This window comes from Gallinula chloropus (genome assembly GCF_964237585.1).
Source record: "Gallinula chloropus genome assembly, chromosome: 8".
In the NCBI taxonomy this organism is placed as follows: Eukaryota; Metazoa; Chordata; class Aves; order Gruiformes; family Rallidae; genus Gallinula; species Gallinula chloropus.
The window spans coordinates 22,599,108-22,623,580 of NC_140093.1; the positions used below are offsets into that span (position 1 = coordinate 22,599,108).

Here is a 24,473-nt window from a genome sequence, read left to right on the forward strand (position 1 = left end):
CCATTCAAATCAGTGACTGGAGGGTCACGCAGGCTTTGTCTGTGGCAGCAGTACTCGGATGCTTGATGTCAACAGGATTTAAACATAAACTTGAGAGCTGCTATAAATAAACACATCACTGACTTCAATAACAGGGCTCTTCCTGAAGCTGCAACCTTTAGGCACTGTTATGGAAGACTGTAAAAACAATTTAAGACCCAGAGCTTAAATATATTTAAATCTCACCAAACTTGCGCTAGAGCACACTTCGGTGAGCCATGGCCTGGGTTTGATGTGACACTCAAGTTAGTGATTAAATACCCTAAACCCAACCTAAACCATGTAAAAACTCCTATTCTGTTTCTAAATTTAGCAGGACAGGCAGCCCACATTTAAAACCAGGAGGAAAACAATGTTATTATTTATCTATAATGTCAGGCTTAACTTGTAAGGAGAAATTATGAGCTATCTTGCCTGCTTTTTACTCTCTTGCTAAGATACACATAATGATCAATGCATATATACACAGCTATTAATTCAGTGGCTGCACATCTGTCTTCACTTCTGTACCAGGCTGCAGAACAAAGGCCTGTCTTCCCCTGGCAGACAGTTGCCTTGAGTAACCAGTTAATATAGTTAATTAATATCTAGCCATTTCAAATTCTTGCTGTATCAGTGTTACGAAACCCTAGAATTATTCTGGGTCACTCTGGTGCCAGCATTCATAAGACTAATAAAGTACCACATGTATCTCAATCCATTTAGTCATGTTTACAAGTGACTCTGTAAGCCACCTTTACAGAAGCAACAGAGGAAAATGGAAACATGCCGAATACAAGGCATGTAATTCGAGAGCTGGGAATTAATTCACATCCACCGTCTACCCTCCTGGTGAATCTCTTCTGGGTTACTAGCTAGATCGTCTAACTCAAGAAATCTCCCTTTTAGGAGTTAATGCCATATTACAGTTATGTCATATAACGGCTGTTGCTAACACAGAGGTTACATAAATAAAATGTTCAGTTCCTGTCATTGCAAGATCCCTGGCTCCCAACCAGCACAACTGCTATTATTCATTCATATGCTCTTTCCTATAACAAATGTGTGGAATGAAATGATCTTTCAAGACAAGAAATCAGGAAGACTTTGGGCCACCTTTTAACAATATTTAGGTATGCAAGATGCAAAGGGATTTTCAGAAGCACCAACACCTCAAATTCCAGCTGATTAGGTGGGAACTAGGCACCTTCATGCTTTTAAAAAATTAATCAGAGGCCTTCACCCTCTTTTTCTAGGCTTGCAGTAATTCGAGCATTGCTGTTCTCACTAGAATACACTGAGCCTGTGGCACTGGTTGTAATGAAAGGAAGATACCCAAGGCTGCGTAAAACTTTATATAAACAGGAAAAGGGAGACTCTTTAATCCTAGGGAAAGTTATGTAAGATGCTAATGTAAAATACATTAAATGTCAAGAAATTCTGCCTATAGAAGTGTCCAAAGAGTCTGCAGTAGTCCTCACTATAACAGCATGACATTAGAAGGGCAATTTCTCAAATCAATCAGTTTAAATATTTTATATGCTTTTTTTTTAATATATCTGCACTTTGTAAGTCACAGAACCATTCTGATCATAAACAAAAGAGAAAATTAATTACTTACTTATAATTATAATGAGAATGACTGCGCATACTACACCAAGGATAATCATCATCTGTAAAATGAAAGTTATGAGAAAAAAAAAGAGGAAGTCAGATTTTTACATGAAAGACATTAATCCTTCAGGTTTTTGCTTTTCCTTGCACTTGGAATTCTTCTAAAGACTCACAACCACAGACTTGTTAAGGCCCCAGATTTAGTATCAATTATAGGAAGAGCTGACCACCAGCAATGTTCGTAGCCTCTTGTCAAGGCTAGCAAATTCTTGCCCATCAGCTAAGATGCAGTGAAGAACCTCCTCCATTTCCAGCAATAAGGGAAAGAAAAAGTAAATTTCCAAAGTAAAACAACTCCAGAGGTGATGCTGATTTAAGTGGCCTGATTCACATGTGGCCATGTACCACTTTATGCCACTTTTCACCATGTTCTCATAGTCAAAAAAGAGATGGCTGGAGGTGTCTGATGCCTAGTAGCTACTTGTGCTGGCTTTGTGTACTTGAGTGGCTAGCCAGCATGGTTTCCAGTGTGTCGGCCTGGAAACAGTTCATCGCAAGGTTGGAGGCTGATCCAGTAAGAACACCAGCACTGAATTGTGTGGCACAGAGGCCCCCACGTGAGACTTGCTGAATGCTAGTGAAGCTACCAGAGATGCTGCAGTCCAATTCCCATTGCTACCCCAGTGAGAATGGAAAAGCTAAAAAAACATCAGTCATGAACATGTCAAATCAAAGTCTTCATTCCTCCCAACATTTGTCTGAAGGACAGAGACAGTTAATGGCTTGCAGGAGATTTCCTCCCCCCCAGCTTCCTCCTTCAGAGTTTGGGAACCACAGGAAAGATAGGGGAAATCTGTTTGTCAGAATAAAGCAGGAAGGGACAATGAGGAAAGGAGAGTGAAGGTAGGTTTGAAGGTCCAGTGTTGTGTATGACATTGCGGTAAATACAGTCAGCATGGGTGAATCCAACTCAAATTCTGTATCTGTAGCTCCCAAAATCCCTGCTTCCTGCACTGTCAGGCAAAACAACTGGGCAACATCTAGAAAAGGTGCAGAGGAACAGCTTGGTTGAATTTCTAATCTAGATCCACTTATTTCTACAGTGTTTGTGTGTGTACTTTACTCAAAATATTTTGCCTTGCTTTGCATTTCATAGCACAGTGGACTGAAGAGAAAGCAGGCTACAGACTGGTAAGAGATATATGTGAGATTCTCCTCTGAAAACAGGTGGTTTTCTTTGTATGGACATGAGCAAAAGTGGTAATGAAGAAAAAAGGAAATGAAGCTGAATTTTTGGCATAGTATTCATGTGTTGGTGATGCATGAGTAGAAAGAAGCAAGGATAAGAGGTCTTATATGAATAAAAGGAGCTGAAGTTTCTGGATTCAGAAAGCCCAACTCCTGGAGGGATCCTGAAAAGCAAAGGAGAGGGAGGTTCCCTTCGCCTGTGGGAAAGGATGAGACTTTGAAGACAGCAGAGGAGAGAGTTAATTTATTTAAGTCCTGCTCTATCCTTATCTGCCCCTCTTTAAAAGAGACTGTAATTTCCTCACATCTCATAGAAGTTTGTGGAATCAACTTTTTTTTTGGTAGTTTACCATCCAAAAGAAAGCTCAAAAGGCTGATGATCTCCCATGAGGAAAAAGGTTCTTTTCTCCCACTACTAGAATTCACTGCAGGTTCAGGTTTTGTGCTTCGCACAGGGAACTGACACGAATTAACATGGAATGCTTATCCCTATCTGCAGGTGCTGACTGAAGCATCAAAATTTGTATCTACATTTTATATACTGCAGAAATTATCTGAAGGATAGGTTCTGGTAAAGGTCAAAGTTGCTTGACTTATCCTGGAGCCTAGAGGGCAAGGAAGCTTTCTCCCCTGGACAAAATGACACCACTTAGAGATGCCATCTTGAAAGCAAAGCCCCATTAAATGCAAGTTAAATTAATGTCTGCCATGAAGTGATTCTTAACAACAATTTATATTTCTTACCTTGCAATTTTTCCACCAGTATTTTCTCTTCAGTTTGGCTGCACTGGTTTCAAACTGTGAGGCACCTGCTTGCAATGCATCTGCCCGGTTGTCAAGCTCTGATAGCTTCTGGTCTCTTTCTAGCACCTTGTCCACATTCATTCTCATGATGTCTACCACCTGCAAAGGCACAGTCTCACCTTAGATTCCACACACGGTAAAGCTGAAGGTCACCCATATGTTCACACTCTGGAATATCACGTATCATACTGAAACCAGCCAGTTGCCATCATGGTATGGGAATTACCTAGTCAGTGCCTCAAAAACATGTCTATGGAAACAGACTCAGTGAGAACAAGATGAACATAGTTAAACTGTTCTCAGGTGCCCTTAAAGGTAAAAAATAAAGGGACATTATGAAATACCATAATTAGTTTAAAGCTTTGGATTTCTTTTATCCTACAACTAGCCACTTCACTCTAGATAGAAAAAAAATAATGGAGACCAGTATCTCCTCTACAGTTGGATTGACAATTGTCTAGTCATCATTAAGACTAAGCCACTACTTTCCTTACACATTTACTTTAACATACTTACCTGAACTAGAGAAATTGGCTAAAGACAATTCTAAAGGGAAATGTATTGAGTTCCTGATCAAGGAATTTATTCATTCTGTAGGTGTCTCTCAGACAAGATGACTTCCCAGACATAATTTGAAGTCCTGCTTAAAAGTGGAGGAGGAGAAAATTTTACCTGAGCAAATTCAGCCATAGGTGCAGCAGGGAGCTCATGCCACCTCATTGCACAGCCTCAGTGAAAAAAGCGTGCGCAGCCAGTATTCAACAGGTAAGGCCCATTTATGTGTATATTTTATACATTGAGTTGAATGAAAATCCTCTTCTAGCAATCCAACAACCCTGAATATATATCGTGTACAAATTAATCACTAATGTAAATGTTAGACAGTATACCAAGCTCAGCAAGGTTATGTCCACTTATTCTAGTAGTGGATATGAATGCTGGTCTGTTACTTCTCATACTTTGTAATAAGGAAGTCCATGTTGGTTTTATTGAATATAATTTAACTGTTACCTTAAAACCCCCCGAGTTATTTTTAAAAAGACATGATATAAATATAGTGAGGTGAAACTGATAGTGAAAGGATCTCTGAAAGGACTGGCATAGGGTTAAACGCTGTTCCAGCCTCTAAATATTTGTTTCACTTACCTACTAAACCTAAAACAAAATCAAATGTTTTTGGTTAATCCAAATTTTCTTACTTGCAAAACTTTTCAAGCATTTAATTTCATATCAAATTTTAAACAAAAAAAATAATTTCTCAGCTGCTATTGAGCTGAATTTTGTCTTGGTACAGTGTTCCATTGTGAAAATTTTAAATTATTTGATAATAATGAAACAAAATAGTGTAACACTTCCTATTCATTCTCTCCCTTTTTCTGTCCAGAACTATTTATTGAATTTAACCTGGCTGCAGTGAGCACTTGTCCACATATGACAAATAAATAAATGTTTGTTTAGATTAAAACCAAGATCTGAGGCTTGGTTTTAGATTAAAACCAAGATCTGAGCTCTAGAATGCCCAGTGAAATCAGAGAGGAAAACTCAACATGAATATAGCCGTTGATATTGCATTAAAAATGTCAGTCATTTTACTAGCACCAAAAATTATCTCTTAAGCTAAACTTTGATCATGTTGAGTTTCTGGTTTTGGTCTGACTGTGCCGCGCTGCCAGAGCAGTGTAGTGCTGTGGTGTTTGGTGCCACCTATAGATCACTTTCCCACAAGGCATGAAAGAAAAAGAACCAGGAAAGATCTAGTAGGAAGGTCAAAGCAATGGTAATCAGATCAGATCCTTACGTGCGATAAACCAGTTTCACCCTAGTGACTTCACAGCACTTCACTGAAAGCCCAGTGGCGTTTTTCATCATTTGCTATTCTTGTACAGTGCTTTCCCTATTAAACAAGGATCTACTGACTGTGTGCTATCCACTCAAAACCCATACCAACCTCAGCCTCCCTCTCAAACTGGAGGCAAAAAACCCTGATTATCACTCACATAATCCTCAAATCCAAGAGCTACTCACTGTCCCCTCATACTGGGCAAGGGTTCCTGCCAAAATTAGACCATCATGCTTTACAAGAAGACAATCTTCCATGGGCTTGAGTGAAAAGTCTCAGAATACATAGCATCTTAAACACAAAATGGGGATTCACTAGCCTCACTAGATCATCTCCATTGATCAGCTTGAAAAACCCTAGGTATCTGACCTACATCACTTGTTTTAAACAATAACTAGCAATTATTTTTCATCTTCTAGGGACAATTACTTCTGCTGTAGCTCACAAACAATTACAGAACCATGATGATGTAATATGTTCAGGACAAGAAGTTTATTTCATTATTCTGAACCAAGACAAAAGCTGAAATGTAATATTCCCTTCCTCACTGCAGGAAATGCTCCACTAACGTCAATGTAGTTAGTGCTATGTGAAAATCAGTGATAATGATGGAACTGGGCCTAGAAATTTCTGCAGACATTTCTGCAGCCAGAGGATGTTCTTGTCATCAGCTCTGAGTGTCAGCAGTAGGGAGGCCAAAAAGACCCCGTTTCAGATCTTGAGCAAAGAATCACAGAATGATTGGGGATGGGTGGGACCTCTGGAGATCATCTAGTTCAAGCCTCTGCCTGAGCAGAAAAGAAAAAGTTTTCAAACAGACAAAGCTCAATTTGACAGGTGTATTTAATTAGCCTTAAGAAATGCATTGGAGCTGGATCATTGTGAGGTCTTAGCTACTATTTTTAAAGCATAGCTGGAACTTTTGAAAATAGAAGTATGCAAATAGCTGTGTTCCAGTATGTATTTTATTGAATTGGCATTAAAGAACTACACAAGCCATGGCCACTTCCCCATGGACAGTAAGCAGTTAGTTATTTAAGTAAATTTTTGTAAAGGTTTACCAAAACTCTATGCTTAATATGCAGACCACACAGCTGCTACTGTACTGCCGGTATGCTCAGGGACTACATTCATGCTGGAACAGGCACGTGGGCCTCCAAGACCAACAAAAGAAGTGGGGATTTGTTGAAGATGCTGTTATGACATCACATCTGGATGTCTTTCTTTGAGGATAAATTGTGATAATTATCAGTAGAGCTCTGGAGAATGAACACAGCCCTCAGCTGCACAATTCACATAGCTTGAATCGATCTATGATAACCAGTGTCTGTCCCTCTGAAACAGCTTGTGAGATTACTGTCCATCTAACCTTTAGGAATGCAGGAGCACATTAAAAGAGCTGGATCCACTATGGCCTTTCCTCCTAACCTGACCAACTGCAATAAATTTCTGAATTGGCACCGATGCTCATGTTTCTTCTGCAGAAGCATTACTGGCAGAAGGATGTTCATACTCAGATCTCTCTTGTACTATCTCCATTCTCATAAATACCATCCTTTGCTAAACCTCATTTCTGAGATCCACTGTCTTCAGACAAGCAGGAGTTGCTGGATCACTAGAGAGAAAAGTGTCCTAAAGTAAAAAATAAAATTAAAAAAGAAAAATCAATGACATCTGTACCCTGTGGTGAGCAACAAATCACCTAGAGCCACGTACCTCATCCACCCGGGCTTGTGTCTGCTGCAGCCGTTTGTTGCTTGACACATTTGTAGCAGGAGGTGGCCCTGCAGCTCCAGAACTGGTGGGACCTTGGGTAGGAGCTGGAGCAGACCTAGATCAAAACCAGATTAAAAAAAGTAACTTCACTTGTTCACTACTCCTTTTTTTGGACAAATCCAAAGACCTTATCTTTTAGAAGTTACTTTTCTAGTTGCACAGTTCCCGTTTTCCATTCCTGGATCACAACCCGGGTGTTCCATTCCCTCCCATGCTGCAAATCATTTTCACACTATTTCTTGATAGGACCTTATCAAACTCCACCCCTCCCTTGCCACCTTTTTCAACACCAAACATTTCAGATTATTTACCCTAACATAGACCAATGGCCAAACTGATAACAGGCCTGACTAGCAGGGCAGAGCTGATGTCCCACTAAGGAAACAAACTCTGCTACAGGTATATGGTGTTGATGATGTATAAACCAGGGCTGTGATCCTGCCTTCCTCCTCAGTGTACTGAATGATGCACTCCACAGCTCCTCTGTGTTTGGAAGTTAACCAACAGGAGAGGAGAAGGAATGGAGGAGGAAGTGGGGTTAAATTTTGCAAACAGGAAGTGGGGGTAAGAATTGAAAACAGCATGGGGTTTGTCATCTCAGGCATTCAGCAATGTTTAACCACCCCACTTATGGTCACCAAATGCCCTACCAGAGCAGCTGGCTAGGCTTGATTGTCTGCCATGGATCCTGGATGAATATTTGCAGCAGTGCTATGAACAGAGCCATGATCTCCTCTGCATCAGATCTTTTCTTAAGCATCAACACAGGCTTTCCCCAGCTTGTTTTAAAACAAAAGACAACACAAATGTCCCTTAAAATCCAACAGCAGATCTGGTCTGGTACATGAGCTTGTGCAAGCAAGTCACCCTCCTGGCCTGAACAGGTTCCCTCAATTTTTGCCAGTCATTCTTCGTATGCACACTTTAACCTGAGACACCTTACCTTTCCTTTCAAGGGACCCCTGTCACTTCTTCCTGCAGAGAAATAAAACCCTTTCTGAAGCTGCAGAGGAAATCCCTAAGCTTGTGAACTGAAAAATATCACAAATCCCACTCATGCATTACCAATGCCTTCCCACAGTGACAGACTGAGAGAACACAGTGTTTCTCTGTGAATCACTGCCTTTTACATCCTGGGGTCTGATTAATGCTGCTGGAATTATGGTCCCATTAATACACTGTCAAAGTGCCCAGGGGCACTAAAGTTAGTTCCCCAAAGGTACCTTAAGCTGCAAAATTCAGTTTGACAGTATCGCCTGTGGGCTGAGATCCCTACAGATAATGCTGACCTTCACAGGCTCCCAGTGATGAAGCAGCTGTTTGCAGACCCAGAGCACTGCTGTATCTTACACTTGTTTTTTTTTTTAACTGTGAGTGAGAATGTCATTATCAAGCTTTAGTTAAAAGAACTTGAGCCCTACACAAATTGTTTATCCTTTGAGGACCTCACAGACTCTATTAAAAACATAAAAGACCAGATGCTGCTGCCACCTGCAACGGAATTACTCCACTGAAGGGCCACGGGCCAGGATGCCAGCAAGATTTATTCTGAGTTTATGTTGTCACAAAGGATCAAAATCTGACAATAATGTATATCAGACTCAACGAACGCAAAACAAGATCTCCCTGGAGCATTAGCAACTTCAAAGGGAGCTCCTGGTACAACAACAGAGCTAAAATTTAAACTGTGAAATTTCTTTGCAGGCAAGGAAATAAATAAGCTTTTTCCCAATCAACACAAGCAGAATTTTTTGTGTCACACTGTTCCCTACTACAGATGTTAACAGAGCTCCCCTCTTGACCTCTGTATACTTAGCATCCCAGAGACTGCAGAAGAGAAGTGTGTGAGAACTGCCTTTACCCAGCCACATGTTTTCTCTAGCAAGCATTGCTTACACGTACAGCGCTGTTCCTGGTCACAGCTGTGTGATAACTCAAAGTTCGGTGTTCTGACATATACCTTTTCTACCCAGTATTTTCCATCTTCTTTAACACTTCCAAAGCTGTCCTTAAAATGATGTGGCATAGACACTTCCCAGTTTGTTCTTTTCCAGCATCCTTGCTGCAATTTAATTTGGTTTCAGCTGTATGCCCTGGAGCTTCCTTGCTCCCTGTGTAAGGGAGGAATGGATGGGAAGAATGGGTGTTTTTTACAGCTGCCCTGACCATCTAGCAGAAGTTACTGTAACTACCAAAGAGAGATGGCAATCTTTATGCTAAGGTACAGCAAGCTTGTAATTAACATATCCATCTTAATTAAATACATAAAATCTAATACGAGAGTATCCAGAGCTGGGTGCTGCCTGCAGTGCAGAGCTACTCTTTCCAAACCTTTTGTCTCTGGAGTTGTGCTCTCCTTACACAGTGTGAGCAGCAGCCTCGCTCACGACCTTGTAGGTCAGTGCAATGAACTGCCACAAGCAAAGTGCTCACCAGAAGAGATGCAGCACCCACTCCAGAGAAGACAACACAGGTTCCCAGACAGGCTCTAAGAAGTGAGCCCTTAAGCACGTGGATTTAATGCCACCAGCAGATCTTACAGGTTAACAAAGTATGAGCCCTCTCCCAACATTAGGCAGCATGTAGTATCCAAAATAGACAAAAACCCCACAAAGATACCTTCATCACTTCTCCTCCTCCCAGCACTTCAGAACAGGACAAAGGGGTCTCCATGATTCTGGCTCAGCCCTAACAGTGTTCAAAGCTCTGTAGAAACCATCCCAGATGGGCAGCAGTAGAAACCAGTACCTCTGTGAGCTAATGTGGCTCCAGCCCCACTAGTCATCTGTTAAGAGTTTGGCTTTGAACCTAAGCTTTCTAGTGAAGAAGGGAGTTGAAGGCCTGCATCACTAGAAAGTACCAATATTCTCTAGGATATCTTAGTGCAAAAATGCTAGGAAAAAAGTCCAGCCTACATTTAATGTGATTCTATTATTGCCTCTGTACTGGGTCATATCAGCTTGTCATTTCTTAGAAGCATTATTCGGAGAAATTTCTGCAAAACATTAGCACTGTGTTAGAGAGGCTTTCTTTTGAAATACATGAAGCATCACAATTTTAAAGTCCAATTTCTAATGGCTTGGCATGATTTTTGTGAACTACAAAAGACTGCAATAATTCCTATAAAAGTTCCATCACTGGGTCCTTAGCCATCAGACTTGTATTTTGGGGTTTTTTTTTCTTCAGGAGAAGGAAAACAGTTACCATAGACTTTGAGAATTGTCAGTCCCAAGAATGGGTCAAATTAAATTTGAAAGGGGAACAAAGTTCTATTATTGTTGATGAAAAAGGGTAGAACTCCTTAGCAAATACACTTAAATGGCAACTAGTCTGCAATGTCACAGCACTGGGGTACACTCTGCAACTGTGATGAGTACACCTACTCCAGGACAACAGTACCACATGCTTAGAGCCTCGGCAGTTGGGTTGTTCTTTATATAACATTAGTTATATCCTCACCCTCCCCACATCATGCCAGATTTTGCTTCAGTTAGCACATGAGCAATCTGACTGCTTGAAAGCAGGTGCTGCATCTGTGTGTATATATGCAGCCACTTATGAGGAAACATTTGAGGACTGTCCTAGTGATTCAGTAAAACAGTTTCAGCTGACTCAAGACATCCTCAGTTCTTCAGTTACTTCCTGCGCCTGGTAGGTCAAAATCATGACTAAGAGATTTCTCATCTCACCTGATTATTTTGGAAGCAATTTACTACTTATCACTGACCATTAAAGGGAGCTGCAGCTCTAATTAAGCGGGAACTGAAGATATCCAGTGTTACTGTTTTCCATTTCAGCAGTGGCTGAAAGAACATTAAGGATGACTGTATAACCAACATTTTTCAGAAGCTGCCTCACACATACTTCCATTTTTATTCATATATGTGAGCTATGTAGGTGAAATTTTTTATTAATCACGCTAGGGAAGGGAGATGCCAGGATAGGGAAGGGAGATGCACAATGTGAATACCAGGAGGATAAGAGGCCACCACTGTGACTTTGGTACAGTTTACATTAGGACCTCAATAGCCACTTTCCAGCAACTTGTTTTATCCATACAAAGTGGTTTTAAAGCCTCCAGCTACTGGACCTAATCCCTTCAAAGTCTTTATCCTAACAACACTGCAATAAGCTAAGGAAAAGCTATTATCCCTGCATATGGCTGGGAAACAGGTATAGGGAGATTAAGTCACTTAGTGGCACAAGAAGCCTGTGGCAAAGCAGCCCAGGCCTCTTTATTGCCATGCTTCTGCTCCCCTCTTCAGCATCTACTGACTCCAAAACTCACAACATGTTTCTAATAGAAGGAATTATTTCCTACCCCTTAGACTTAAATAGCAAGAGACACACAGTAAAGGTTACTGCACAAAGTGAGAATTACATCAGACAGCTTTAGCTGGTGTCAGCTGGCAAAGCTCAGGAGAGGGGGCAGTGAAAGTGCATCAATGCAGCAGATTTGACTAATGCTCGTTATAAAAAGTGAAACAAAGGAGGCAATTTTCTATGAACCCGAGTTTGACTCATCTTTCCTCAAACCCTTTCCCTTTTGTTCAAACAAAACATAACATTGGACTGTCTCTCCTTTATTTTTCTACTGTCCAGGTACAGTATTTCTGTAGCAAATATTTACTGTTCTAACCAAACTTCTCTATATTTAAGACACTGTTCTTCCATTTGGACGCCTTCAAAAGGCATCTACCCATCTGGGCTTGACCACTTAACTCGGGTTTGACAGTCTGTGGTTCCAAAGGCATTTAAAAAACAACCAAACAACTTAAAAAGCCCAAAACACAAACAAACAAAAAAACAAACAAACAGACACACACACACACACCTTATTTAACTAAAATAAATCAGAACACTTCTGTAGCTCTGCACTCTTGAGATTTAACTCTAAAAAAATTATTAAATTCAGTACAAATGCACATTCATACACTATTTTAGTGACTACAGATGTCAGTGAAGATCCTGGACTTAACAGTAACTGTAGAAACAAACCACTTTCACATTGTCCCTTGTGCTGAGAGTATTCATCTGTGAATTTGGATGCATCAGAAAGCTTTGAGGTAGGAAGGATCTCTAAGGAAATAAAGCTCTATAGCACTGGGGCTGGCTGTTAGTTTTGAACTTGCTTTGTTTATTCCTTTGCAGTAACAGTTAAAACAATTTTTCCACTGCTAATTTGCAAAGGGGGACTTTTACTGGTAATACTAAAGTTGTCTGCTTTCTGGAGGGATTTGGTAGTTCCCAGTTTTCTATTAATCAGATTCTATCACACTGGATTTTATTTCTGCAGTTGGTAAGTTTAGCCAACACTAGTACAAAAGCTTTCTTCATCAGTTTGGCTATGTGCAGTTTCACACAGTACTATCAAAATCCAGTCTAACCAAAGAAGGAAACTAAAACTCTGTGCTAGCCGGTCTACATGCCATCTCTCAGGGAAATGGGTACCTTTGATATCAAAGCTCCCTAAAGTTCTGGGCCTTCCAGACTTGTGCTCTTAACTCGACAAATTTAACAGTAGTACGGTTAGGTGTGGACAACCATGGTTTTGGTTTTGAAATCAAGAGACATTAGCTATCCATCCCAATGCTTCCTACCCAAATTTTTGCTTCTCCTATAGCAAAATGGGATAGCATCAAATGGCAGGTCCTGTTACTCTTTCAGAACCACACACTAATTCTGTCAGGAGAGGTTCAGAGAGGAGACAAAATAGTTCTAATGACCCCATAAAATCAAGCGTTCCTCAGAATTAGGTTCTCAGCCTTTTTACAAGTAGATGATGATGTTCTCTGCCTGTAAGGTGAGGGGATTCTTCAAAAGAAAACCCTGGCTGGATAGAATGGTTTACTCAGTTCTGAGATAGATGCACTCAGTAAGGTAATTTGCTTTTCAGTTTGGTTGCCCTCTAACTGTATGTATTTCAGATTTCTAGCTGACCTTCCCTCCTCCACCACCCCCTCGAGTTATTAACTAGTCTATTTTAATAGGCAAAGTTTATCCTTGTTTTCATCCTACTAATCTCCCTTTCACAGGGAAAAAAAAAAGCTGCTCAATGGGATTAAAGAAAGCCATGATGTTATAAAACTGGTTAGGGTGAAAAGATAATTAGGTTATTGACAGAGGAGTATCATGGCTGGGCTAGTGGACATTTGCATATACGGGGTGGAGGGATTTTCTGACTGTGGAAAGATGTTTTCGGTCCTCTGAGATTTCACAGAGGGAGCAGAATTAACTCCCAATAAGAGCAAGCAGGCTTCCTCTACTACCAGGGAACCATCACGGCTTTAACAGAGGTGTTGATTGTAACTGATTTTCAGTATTCCATCTGAGACCTTCAGTAGTCAGTAAAAATGTGACTATTAACAATTAAACAGCTACAGAATTTAACTTAAACTCATTCCACTCGATGACTACCAATTTTAAAATTATTTCTTGTGCTATTTGTAATAATCAGGTAGTAACGAGTAACAGTGAATTGGTGGTAGGAAAAAACCCACCACATATAAAAGGAATTAGCATTTGCAATATCTTAATTTTGTGAAGAAAGTCCTACTTTTAGCACATTTCTGTTCCCAAATGTGATTTTCATGTAGTACCGGCAATATTCTAAAAGGACTCTCCCTTATTACAAAATATTTACTTTGATCATCAGCCAAAGAATAATACCCTACATTTAATTAAATATTCCCACCAGTTTATTATGACTGCATTGACCATCTGCTGTGCTAAATATGCACACAGAGGAAAAATAGAGGAACCTTAAGACATCATCTTTAATTTGATCTTCACCTGTTCTGCTAGTAATGATTGACTGATTTATCTTCTCCAATATCTTCTGTTCTAGCCAAATGAGTATTACTTATGAGGCCCAAAGCACCTCAATTCTAAATTAAGTCAATTACTTCAGCCAAATGATCTTTGTGACAAACACAAGAACTTGCCAAAAAGAGTTACCTTATTTCCATCATTTCTCTAAATTGTAGTCTACCCAACAACCAGTTGTGGTGACTCAGGCAGGTTTGTTAGTCAGAAAAGTAACACAAAGCAGGATTCCTTTTCTGAAATATCAACACTACAGATTTTATTTTAGATCCTTTTTCCCCCTTGCTGTCATCTCTTGCAAAGGCTGTGGCTTAAGATAAAGTCAACACAATGCAAGGATATTGATTCATGTGTTAACCACTGACCACGCTTTGCAGAGTAGTCTGTGGATTTGCTTGAAGGATGATTAAGGGTTATATGACTCAGAGTGTTAGTGTACACATTTTATGTTCCCAGATTAAAACATCAGAAATACCCCATAGAAGCCAACTGTCTAACACATTCTCATTAAGTGATGACCTGCCCAAAAAAGCACCTGCACATAGACAAAATCTACCGTGTCTTTAGATCCCAGTTGACCAGACTCATCTGCACATTTAACTGGACAAAAGAAAGGTTTAACAAAAATTTATGGAACTAATGGAGCAGACAACCAAGTACACAGTCACCATTGTAACCAGTAACCTATCTAATTCACTTAAAAGCACTCAGTCTGATACTTAAACCGCAGTTAGGAACTGTGTTGACCCAGACTAGAGCAACCAAAGCTGGGCTGTAACACACTGTGATAGGGGGTTTAATTTTTACATTAGATTTACATCAGATTTCAGAATTAGCAGGTTTCAGGCTCTTATATTAATTTCTCTTCATTAGCTGAAAGAATGCAAGATGGTTTGGGTTTTTTTTTGTTTGGTTTTGTTTTTTAAGTTTCTCGATCTGCTAACCTTGAGTGTCTAGGTTATGATGTGGACTAAGGGCAATAAAACTGGCACATAGATCTGTTGTGTTATCTGATTCTGTCACAATATTGTTACTATTTCAAGTTAGCTGAATATAGATTAAACCTGGTGCTCAGCATGGGTTGCCAGTTTCACACAGACTCAAAGGTGTAGATAAATGAATATACCATTACAAAAAAATACCAGAATGTTGTTTAAAAGAAGTCCCTTATGCTCCATCAGCCCCATACATTTTCACCTTAATCCAGCCCATTTGAGCTGATGTGGTCTTCAACTCCATCCCTGCTCTTGACCTGGCAAGGTCCATTGCTAGCAGCACCTCTCCAGCTAGAGTGCAAGCTTTGTCTCACACACTGCTTTCATACTGGAAAAATAACAACAAGACTGGCCATTACAGGAAGAGTTGCACTTTTCTCCCTAGAAAGCTTTATTAAAGGAATTTTAATTTAGAAATAGGAGTGTGCTCTTACAGACCATCACACACACACAAACTATTAAAATAACCCAAACCAAAACGCCAAAGAAGCAATTAAACAGAGAAATCAAATCCTGGATAACACAAAGCCTTTATTTTTCTTGTGCTAAGATACTGATCTGAAATTAAAGAAAGAGAAAACTGATTGCAAATTGAAATAACACTGGATTAAAGCAGAAAATCACCAAAGCATACCAGGTTGTGGGAGAGAGGAAGCCTAACAGAACAAAGCTTCACTCAGTCCCTTAGTGAGAGATGTCTGAAACAAATCAAGAATAAAGCAATAAATACATTGAAAATGCCATCAGTATCACTGCTACCATGTTCCTCTCCATACTGGAAGAAAAAGAAGAAACGCTATCTGCCTTGGAAGCTATAGGGGAAACACATACATGCCAAATACATTGCTAGAGAAATGTTCCAAAAATTCAGGACTCTAAAGCCAGAGTACATTTCAACAGGCCCATGATGTTAAACATTCTGGCCTGCCAGATACTCCAGATTCACAAACCTCTATTTTCAACATTTAGAGCAACCACTATGGACACAGTTTAGTGGAAATGATCAGCTTTAAACAAAGTCCCAAGTTCTATTCCTGAATGCAAGCTGATGTACTTGAAGTTCATGCTGACATGGTACATTATGTTTAGACTTCACCTGTGTTTTCATGCAGAGGAGGAAGAGCATCCACTGTTTCTATCTTTATGTAGGTTTCCAGGATCATGGGCTGTACCCAAGGGAATAAACAGGCAGCAGCTGGGCAGGGAGTGGGAGGGAAGGATTGGGGTAGAGTTTGACTCAGCCATCCCCTACTCGCTGACTCATGTACTGGTGCAAAAGAAACTGCTGTAATTTGTTGCTGGTTGCAGTCGGTTAAAAGTTGACTCTGATACAGAGGAGCAAGGAAGTCTCTCAAAGGAATGGTAGAATTGATATGCTTTCACTACTTTAAAGAAATATTTTTTGAATCAAGGGTGTTTTCTATGCCTGTCTTTTGAGAGACCCAAATTAAACCTTGGAGGCTTGGGGGCTTTCCATTTCACTGTAAATCCCTTCCCAGCATTCTTGTCACATTTTGGAAGGAAATTGACTATTAACATTCCTCTTTTTTTCTTTTACTTTTTTTTTAATTAAAAATCCCCAGCAACAACAAAACAATTGAAAGAAACTCACATTGCCATTAGTAGGAAAATGTTTCTGTAGCCTAGCTATAGACATCTATTCAGTGACGATTTCATCACAACTGAACTTTATAATGTAATTACCATCCTTACTTATATTAAAGCTCAATTATCAGGATGTTTATTAATCTTAAATCTTCACTAATTATTTAGCCAAGAGAACTACAGTGAACATTATATCCCACCTATTCATTACTTAAACAGTAGTCACACAGTATGTGCAAGTGTTGAGACAATAGCAAAAGTATCTGTATATAAAGGCATTTTTTCTTCCTTATTTCTCTCAAAATGTCTTCTTCAGTAGTTGCAGAACTGCCATGAAACACATTTGCAAGTGACCATGCCCTTATCACAGGTGCTCCACCTTCCCGGTGTTATGATTCATATGCAATGTTTTTTCTCCACAGTTTCAAGATCCATCAATTACTGAAACCAGATTCCATTTGACCAAACATATTAAAGCAATAAAAGGAAACTTCTCATTTCAAATTCTCATTGAATGAAGAAGTCCAGAACCTCAGAACATTTTGAATAGAACAGAACCAGAGTTTTAAAGATCTCTTAAAGAAGATGCCTAAGACTGCTCCACCAAATAAATCCTTTGACAATCTAATGTAAATTCATTAAATACGGCCTAATGGAAAATTATATGATCCATATTGAAACATGTTTTGAGCACTTTAAATGTATAAAATAAGGTTTTTCATCACAGCAATCTCCTAAACTCTTCAGACTCCAATCCTCATGAGATCACCGAAAGCTTTGTAGTTTCCCCTTAGTCTATGCTCCAGTCTTTATCTTACCAGTTGTCTTTCTCTCTAAACTCTGATATTTAATTACCATCTTTGCTTTACACAAAGACCTGTGTTTAAATCATGTTTCCGGAACACCTAGTGTGATTTCAGAAGCTTGTAGACATACTCTGTGGATCAATGCTGAGGCTGAGATACAGCATCTGATTTTCTAATTCAGTTAAGATATTTAAATTAACTGCATATATGCAAATTGTTACAGTCCAGAAGCTGAATGCTTTTTCCCCAAATAAATACATAAATTCCTATTAATTCAGTAAAGACCAATTTATCTTTGTTCTATCTTTTAGTCTTGTTGCACTCAAGAGACTGTCTTTTAGTATTTGTTAGAATGCTTAGACACTGCTGAAAATCAGTTGTGAGTTGCATCATTATAAGCAGCCCTTGGGGTTCCGTAGGTAAATGGAAGCTCTGCTCCACATCTGATGAATGAGTGCTGCTGTTTTGCTTAGTGTTCATCTGAACCTTGGAAGTTAATTATTCTGACAACACTTCAAAAAGTAATCACTCGTCACTCATCTCATTTTTATTTTCAAAAAGGTCATTAGGACTGAGGAGAAATGTTTGAGTTTTAAACCTGTTAAGCTTTAAAGACTTAAATCACAATTTGAACTGTCCATATGTTATTCAAGTGAGAAGAAGAAGTTGGTGAGAAGCATATTTGGGACAAAGCAATCCATTTCCAATCAGCCATAAAGTCCTGCTTATATTATTAACACAGAAAAAGATCACTGAAGCATTGCCATAGCTAACATTTTCTGCCCTCAAAGCTATGCTTCAAGCTTTCAGTCATTCCATCTGTGTTACATCCCTTGAAGGGCAAAGTATTACCACCTGCTATTAGGACATACTTTAGAAGGAAAAGTTATTTGTGTAGTTTGTTTCCATAAAAAAGCCGAACAACTTTCTACAGATATCCCAATTAAACACTGGGAATGAAATGCAACACATTCAGCCTACATACAGCAAGATTCAATGCACTGGTAAAACTATTACTTTTGGGGGGTTTTTTGGTTAATCTTTGGGTCCTGTATCCTTTTTGATTCGAGGCCAGTGCTGCAATGCACACTTGCTCAACAGGTTTCCAACAGGCAGTTCTTCAAACACTATTGAGAACCTTATGTATGGCATACAGGAGCATCGTGAGGCACCAAAGAGAGGGAGAAATGTGCAGGGCTCTAACCAGTTCCCTAGGTAACCAATACTATTAAAAGAGAAAGTGGTACCATGGTGGTAAATAAATAAATACATACAATAAAGGCCCACAAGCATGACTAACTTTCCTGGATAGCACAGAGAATAGAGAGGGGCAGAGCATGTAAATTCATGTACCTTGTATCTGTGAGGAAACAGGAAAATTCTTCATGGATTAGAAGGTCAAATAATACCCTCATTCACAAGTTCCTTTTAGGCAGCCAGGAACACTCTACCTCCCAGCCCTTTTCCTCTTACCACGACTTCTCCAACTCTCTTTCACATTATAAAGAGCTCCTGAGCAACAAGAGGTTTGCAGAGAATGAGTCATTCTCATGTGGCTGATAGGCTGAGAGCAGGATGGAGATTAGTGACCTGACAATACAAGCCCCACAATCATTGTGCATCCAGCTAACCAACATGGTCACTGAATGCCACAAAACTTGATAAATTGTAAGTGCTTTAAAAGGATACAGTTATAAGTCATGCCTTACAATTCTCACAGACAGATGTATTAGCTTAGAAAGAAGACTGCTATGTGTTAGATGCGCAATTGACATATGACATTAAGCATTCCATACCAATAAGGCATTCCCTTAAAGTTAACTGGCCAATAATGAAATTAGATTTCATTTAGATGGCAGTATGAAATCCTTAGATTTTGGACTGACATTAAAAATTTTGGGAACTAAGAAAAAAAGGCGGTGGGGTACAAGCATGCAAGGTCAGTTACAACAAAATCTGTTACTTGCATTGGGAACAAATTGGGAATGGTTCTGGCAGGAGGCATCCTTTTGACTGAGGGTTTTTTTTGTTGGGGTTTTTTTTTTTCTGATTGTTTGTTCTGCATTTTTCCTAACAGAATAATGGAAAACAGAAAATTTATCTTGAAAAACCCTCAGGAGTTCACTCGATCATTCCCTTATCTCCAGGCAGGACTGACTTCTACTTCAGATCTGAAACAGGTTTGTCTGCCTCAGCCTTGTCTGGCTTTTTATTCAGTGATATTTGTATCAGACACTTTGATGGTTCATTTAGCACTGTTAACTCAAACAAAGCTCCTGGGGCACCAGACAGAGCCATTGATCCTCTCAGGTATGCTTTGCAGTATTTAGTCTTAGCACCCCTAAGTGAAGACTGGCCAAAGCACACCTGTAGCATAGGTCCCTCAACCATGAATCAGCTGACAGACTAGAATATTTAGAAAAGGAAGACTTGTGAATGTGGGAGATCATGATGCCTACATGAAAACCTTAACAGCAAACTCATTATTTTATCCATTAAGTCCTAGAGAGGCTGAAAATCTATGGAGCAATGCAGGACAGGAAAAGAACAGAAATAATTTTCCTTGCTAAGTTTGGTAAAAATCACACTGAGGATCTTTTGCAAAGTAAATTTTAACCTGTGAAGGGACCTGTTCAAATCAAAGATGAATTCTCTCATTGCCTGTTCTCTTTAAAACCAGGTTGATTCAGTTTGGTGTTGGCTTACTTCCTTTAAAAAAGTTAATAATATACTTTATAAAAACATTAACATTTGCAGCACCTGCTGTCTGTGAATATTTAAATGAGTTAAGACAAATATCAGAAAGATAAACCACAACATTATTGGGACAACCAATTTAGAAGCCTGATTCCAATGTTTAAATTGAGAAGAAAATTACAGAATTCATCCAGCCAAAATGAACTGACCACATTGCAGTTTTTTCCACCAGATTTCAAGTAAAAACAACTGACTGCTTGTGCATAATCCACTGAATAACAATTCTCAGACATTGCTTTGAAATTATTTTTCAAAACAGACTGCTAGATGCTCAGTCTTCTCATAGGCAATTCCAAATTGAAAAGTCAAAGATTCCTTCACTTCAAAAATCATAGAAGTTACAGAGCAAGACTTTGTTATGCAGGTTGTTTAAAAGAGACTGAAGTATTTCCACACACACACACATATATATATGCATGAATGCATACATGTGCCTGTATCTCAAAACCTCAAAAACAGTAACCTTCAGAGCTCAGGGAGAAGATGCTTAACATTACATTATTCTCCAACCTAGCAAACAAAACCATAATGCTCTAAGATTAGTGAGTTACCAATTTCAATGATTAAATGAAGGTTAGATTCCAAATTTAAATCTTGAACATCAACAAAGCAGTCCTTGCTGTAATTCAAACAAACTTGCAATGGCTTACGAAGAAGTAAACTGTGAAACAACATATCTACAAGAAGAGTTTAATGGCATCTTGGCCTTAATTTGCATTTCAAGGTGCATTACATTTGAAAACAAACAAACAAATCACTATTTGAATTAATTCCATTTTGATCAATAAATACTAAATTAAAATTATGATAAAGTATATATATGTTTGGTGATTATGCTAATCTCACCAAGCTGCTATATCCAAGTTATCCAAGTAAGTAAAATGTAATCAGTAACTTTAACAAAATTGATTTTTCTGAATCTCATCTTCTGGAATGTTACTGATACTAAAGGCTTTTCTCTGCTTTTTTTTTTTTTGCTCACGCACTATTTTATATAGAGTCACTAAACACTAACAGAGATTCTTAAGTCTTTCATGAGTCCAAAGAACAACATACAGTTTCAAATAATGAAGCAGTAATCATCATGATCTCACCAACACTCATCCAGCCAAGCTTAATTAAAGGGTTTTTTTTTTTTCTTCATGCTCTCATCGGAAAATAAACACAACAGAAGAGAGATGATCCAACTTCTTTATTAAAGGAGCACCTGTCTAGTTTTTAACTCCACTCTTGTGTTGTGCTAGAATCTTCTCTAGATAAAGCTGTATCAAATTCATAGTTTTTCTCCAGTAAGTTTCCTGCAGAATCAGGACCTCGAAATCATCAAAACATCTGAGTTATTGCATAGTACCACAGGTTTTTTTAAAATAAATGTAAGTTCAATAGTTGCAACAATTGTGTTGCATTCATGTGTTCACCCACAGGCATGGTATGTAATGGACTATCTGTGCATATGTGGATTAATGCCACGATTTCTGCAAGGAGCTTGACATTAGCACAAGAGTACAGTTTGTAAGTGACTATTGATAACTGGGAGACCACAAAACTATGTTTTATGGCAACATTCCAGAGAACCTGCTGAATACTTCTACATAGAACCTTCCTGAACAATACTGCAATGATAAAGATCCTTTTAATATTCTTTGCTAAGCATTTTTTCTTTTAAAGGTTTTTACTAATATTTCATGAGATTCAGTAGATTTGAAGGGACTGATTTTCTGAAAAAAGCCCCTTTTTCAGAAGTCTGGAGTACCACTTTGTACTGAAAAAGAACCCCAAAATGAACTTCAAGTCAGCCTTCTATCTTGCACAAGTGGTTTTACATCTGGAACTAATTAAAGACATTATTTACCTACCTGCCTGATGGCATGGACAGGTAGTTGAGAGATTTTTCTTGAATTCAGTAAGATTATTCTCCTACCATCGGAAAGAAAAAGTGGCCAATCTGACACAGGTATTGTACTTGGGAGAAATGCCTTGATGAATTGCATTTAATCTGAAGAGCTTTCTAATCATGTAAATTCAGAGCATTCTGTCAAGTGAATATGCTTGAATCACACATATTTGGTTTAACTCATACTGAAAAAAAATGACAGCAATTGCAGTGCTCTGTCATCATCTTAAGGAAGCAATTATAGTAAAATACTACTGTCAAAACTCCATAACATATCAGGCAATGTCCCGGGGGCTTTTAATAGTAGGGTATAGCTCCATCTTACCATTCTAGATGTCCTGTGGTGCAATTGGAGACAATTGTCAATGTCCGAAAGGAAAGAACATTTTTGCTTGATTCAGTTATAAGAAGCAGCAAATAAAGTAGGCATTAAACTATTCTGACTGTACCCATTAAACACGGACACTTTCCAGAACATCTAACCTTGTAAGATTGTACTGAGTCAAACAAAAGAAAGAAGAGGCAGGTCTGGGTCTGCTACTTCTTGCTTTTATTGACTTGCCAGTTATTACTTTGAAGATAAGTATTGGACTCACAAATTTCTCTGTGGTATACAGAGAATGAAACACAGGTTTCAGTAAATGTGCTAAAAGAAGTGTATTAGTAATGGCTTGATTGATTTTTATAATTTGTACATTAGTTTGTTTAGAAACTAAATGCATCAAAGCAGGACAAATAATCCATTGGTTGGTTTGCTAATATATTTATAGAACAAACACTCATGGTATATTATTGTACCTCTTCACTTCGTATGCAATTTCTGCTTTTTCTGTGGTTAGCATCCCCATTGAGTTTTTATTAATACCAAGACTGAGTCTTATTCCTTTTACTGGGCTAAAACACCAGCAATATTCAGAATGACTCCATTTATTCCTTGGGTTATTACGTCATTCATTAAAAAGCACCTTTGCAGACAGTATTATGAAGGATTAAAAAACCAAAGCAAAAAACCCAGATGCAATAAATATCTTCCTGCAGTTCAAATCCCAAGCAAAACAAATCTACATTACCGACCAGTTTCTTTATAAATGACTGACAATTGTTCTAAATGCAAAAGGTGGAATGAAGCAATCAACAGATTGGGTTTTCAGTAGGTTTGCAGTGAGGAGACTGAAGAAGAGGCTTCAAGCACCTAACAATCCTTTTTGTGCTTTGAAAGACCTTAGATAAAGAGCAGAGAAATTAACTGGTTTGTCTGCAGCTCTGAACAATCTCCTTTGTCCATTTCATTCTATTCAGGCACTTAGGGATACGGTTTAGCATAGAACGGGAACACTTGGACTTGATGAGCTTAAAGGTCTTTTCCAACCTTGTGATTCTGTGTATGAACTGTTCCATGAGGAGCCAAATAAAGCCAAGCTTCATACCCGAAATTGCCACATCACTCCTCAGTCACCAAAATACCTCTAGCTTACCTACCTGACCATCTTGCAAGACTTATTAACTTGTAATACTTCCAGTTCCTGCCACATCCACTGGCTCTTGTCCGCCCTTTCCCCTTCTTGTGAGCATGAGAACATTTGGTGGTGTGGTAAGGTCCGGACCATCCCTGCATACAGCCAGTCACAGGAACCAATAGCTCCTGAGCTTCTCTTACTGACTTCCTCAGCTAACAACATCTCTACCTAGCCACTGATTTCCCAACAGCTTTTAGGAATTTATATCTATGAGTCTTCACCACTCAAGTTTAGCAGAACGATAAAGAGGCCACCATACAAACTGCATTTCCTTGGAAAAGCAGGCCAAAGCCAGCAGCATTTAGAAGCCTTGCACGTAGACCCCTCTTTTTAGCCTCTGCTTTTGCTATTGCTATTCAGACACAAGTTACGCATCGGTCATGGTAGTGGCTCTTCAGTACAGCAAGATATTGCTCATTTAACATAGAAGTGGTGTTAAAAAAAAACCAACAAAACTGGAGGTAATTGTTCAGCTTTCAAAGGACATGATGGCTTTTCTTCTGTGTTCAGTCACTGAACTGCCCTGAAACAAGAACATAAAAAAATGTAGGGTGCTTTGAAAGTACAAAACAACCCTATCCACCACAAATGCTTGCATCGATTTAAGGTCAGAATAAAATTTAAATATTTTTTGATTAAAAACTTCCCAGCAAAGCAAATGCCAAAGCCACAGATGAAAAGTTGTACTGTCTGGTGTGTTGCGCAGTGAGATATGGGTCCTTAATTAAGAAACCTACACATAACTGAAACAAACAGCCCATGGAGGTACACCTG

General features: G+C 38.9%; 1 protein-coding gene across 1 annotated transcript; it reads right to left on the reverse strand.

Moving 5' to 3' along the window:
• Positions 1-846: 846 nt before the first annotated feature.
• Positions 847-23,861, reverse strand: LOC311194479 (uncharacterized protein; the record flags this gene model as incomplete). Its single annotated transcript, XM_084267585.1, has 5 exons — positions 847-920; positions 1,640-1,691; positions 3,625-3,783; positions 7,241-7,355; positions 23,662-23,861. The coding sequence occupies 5 exons, from the start codon at positions 23,859-23,861 to the stop codon at positions 847-849; spliced, it is 600 nt and encodes a 199-aa protein (XP_084123711.1).
• Positions 23,862-24,473: the final 612 nt, after the last annotated feature.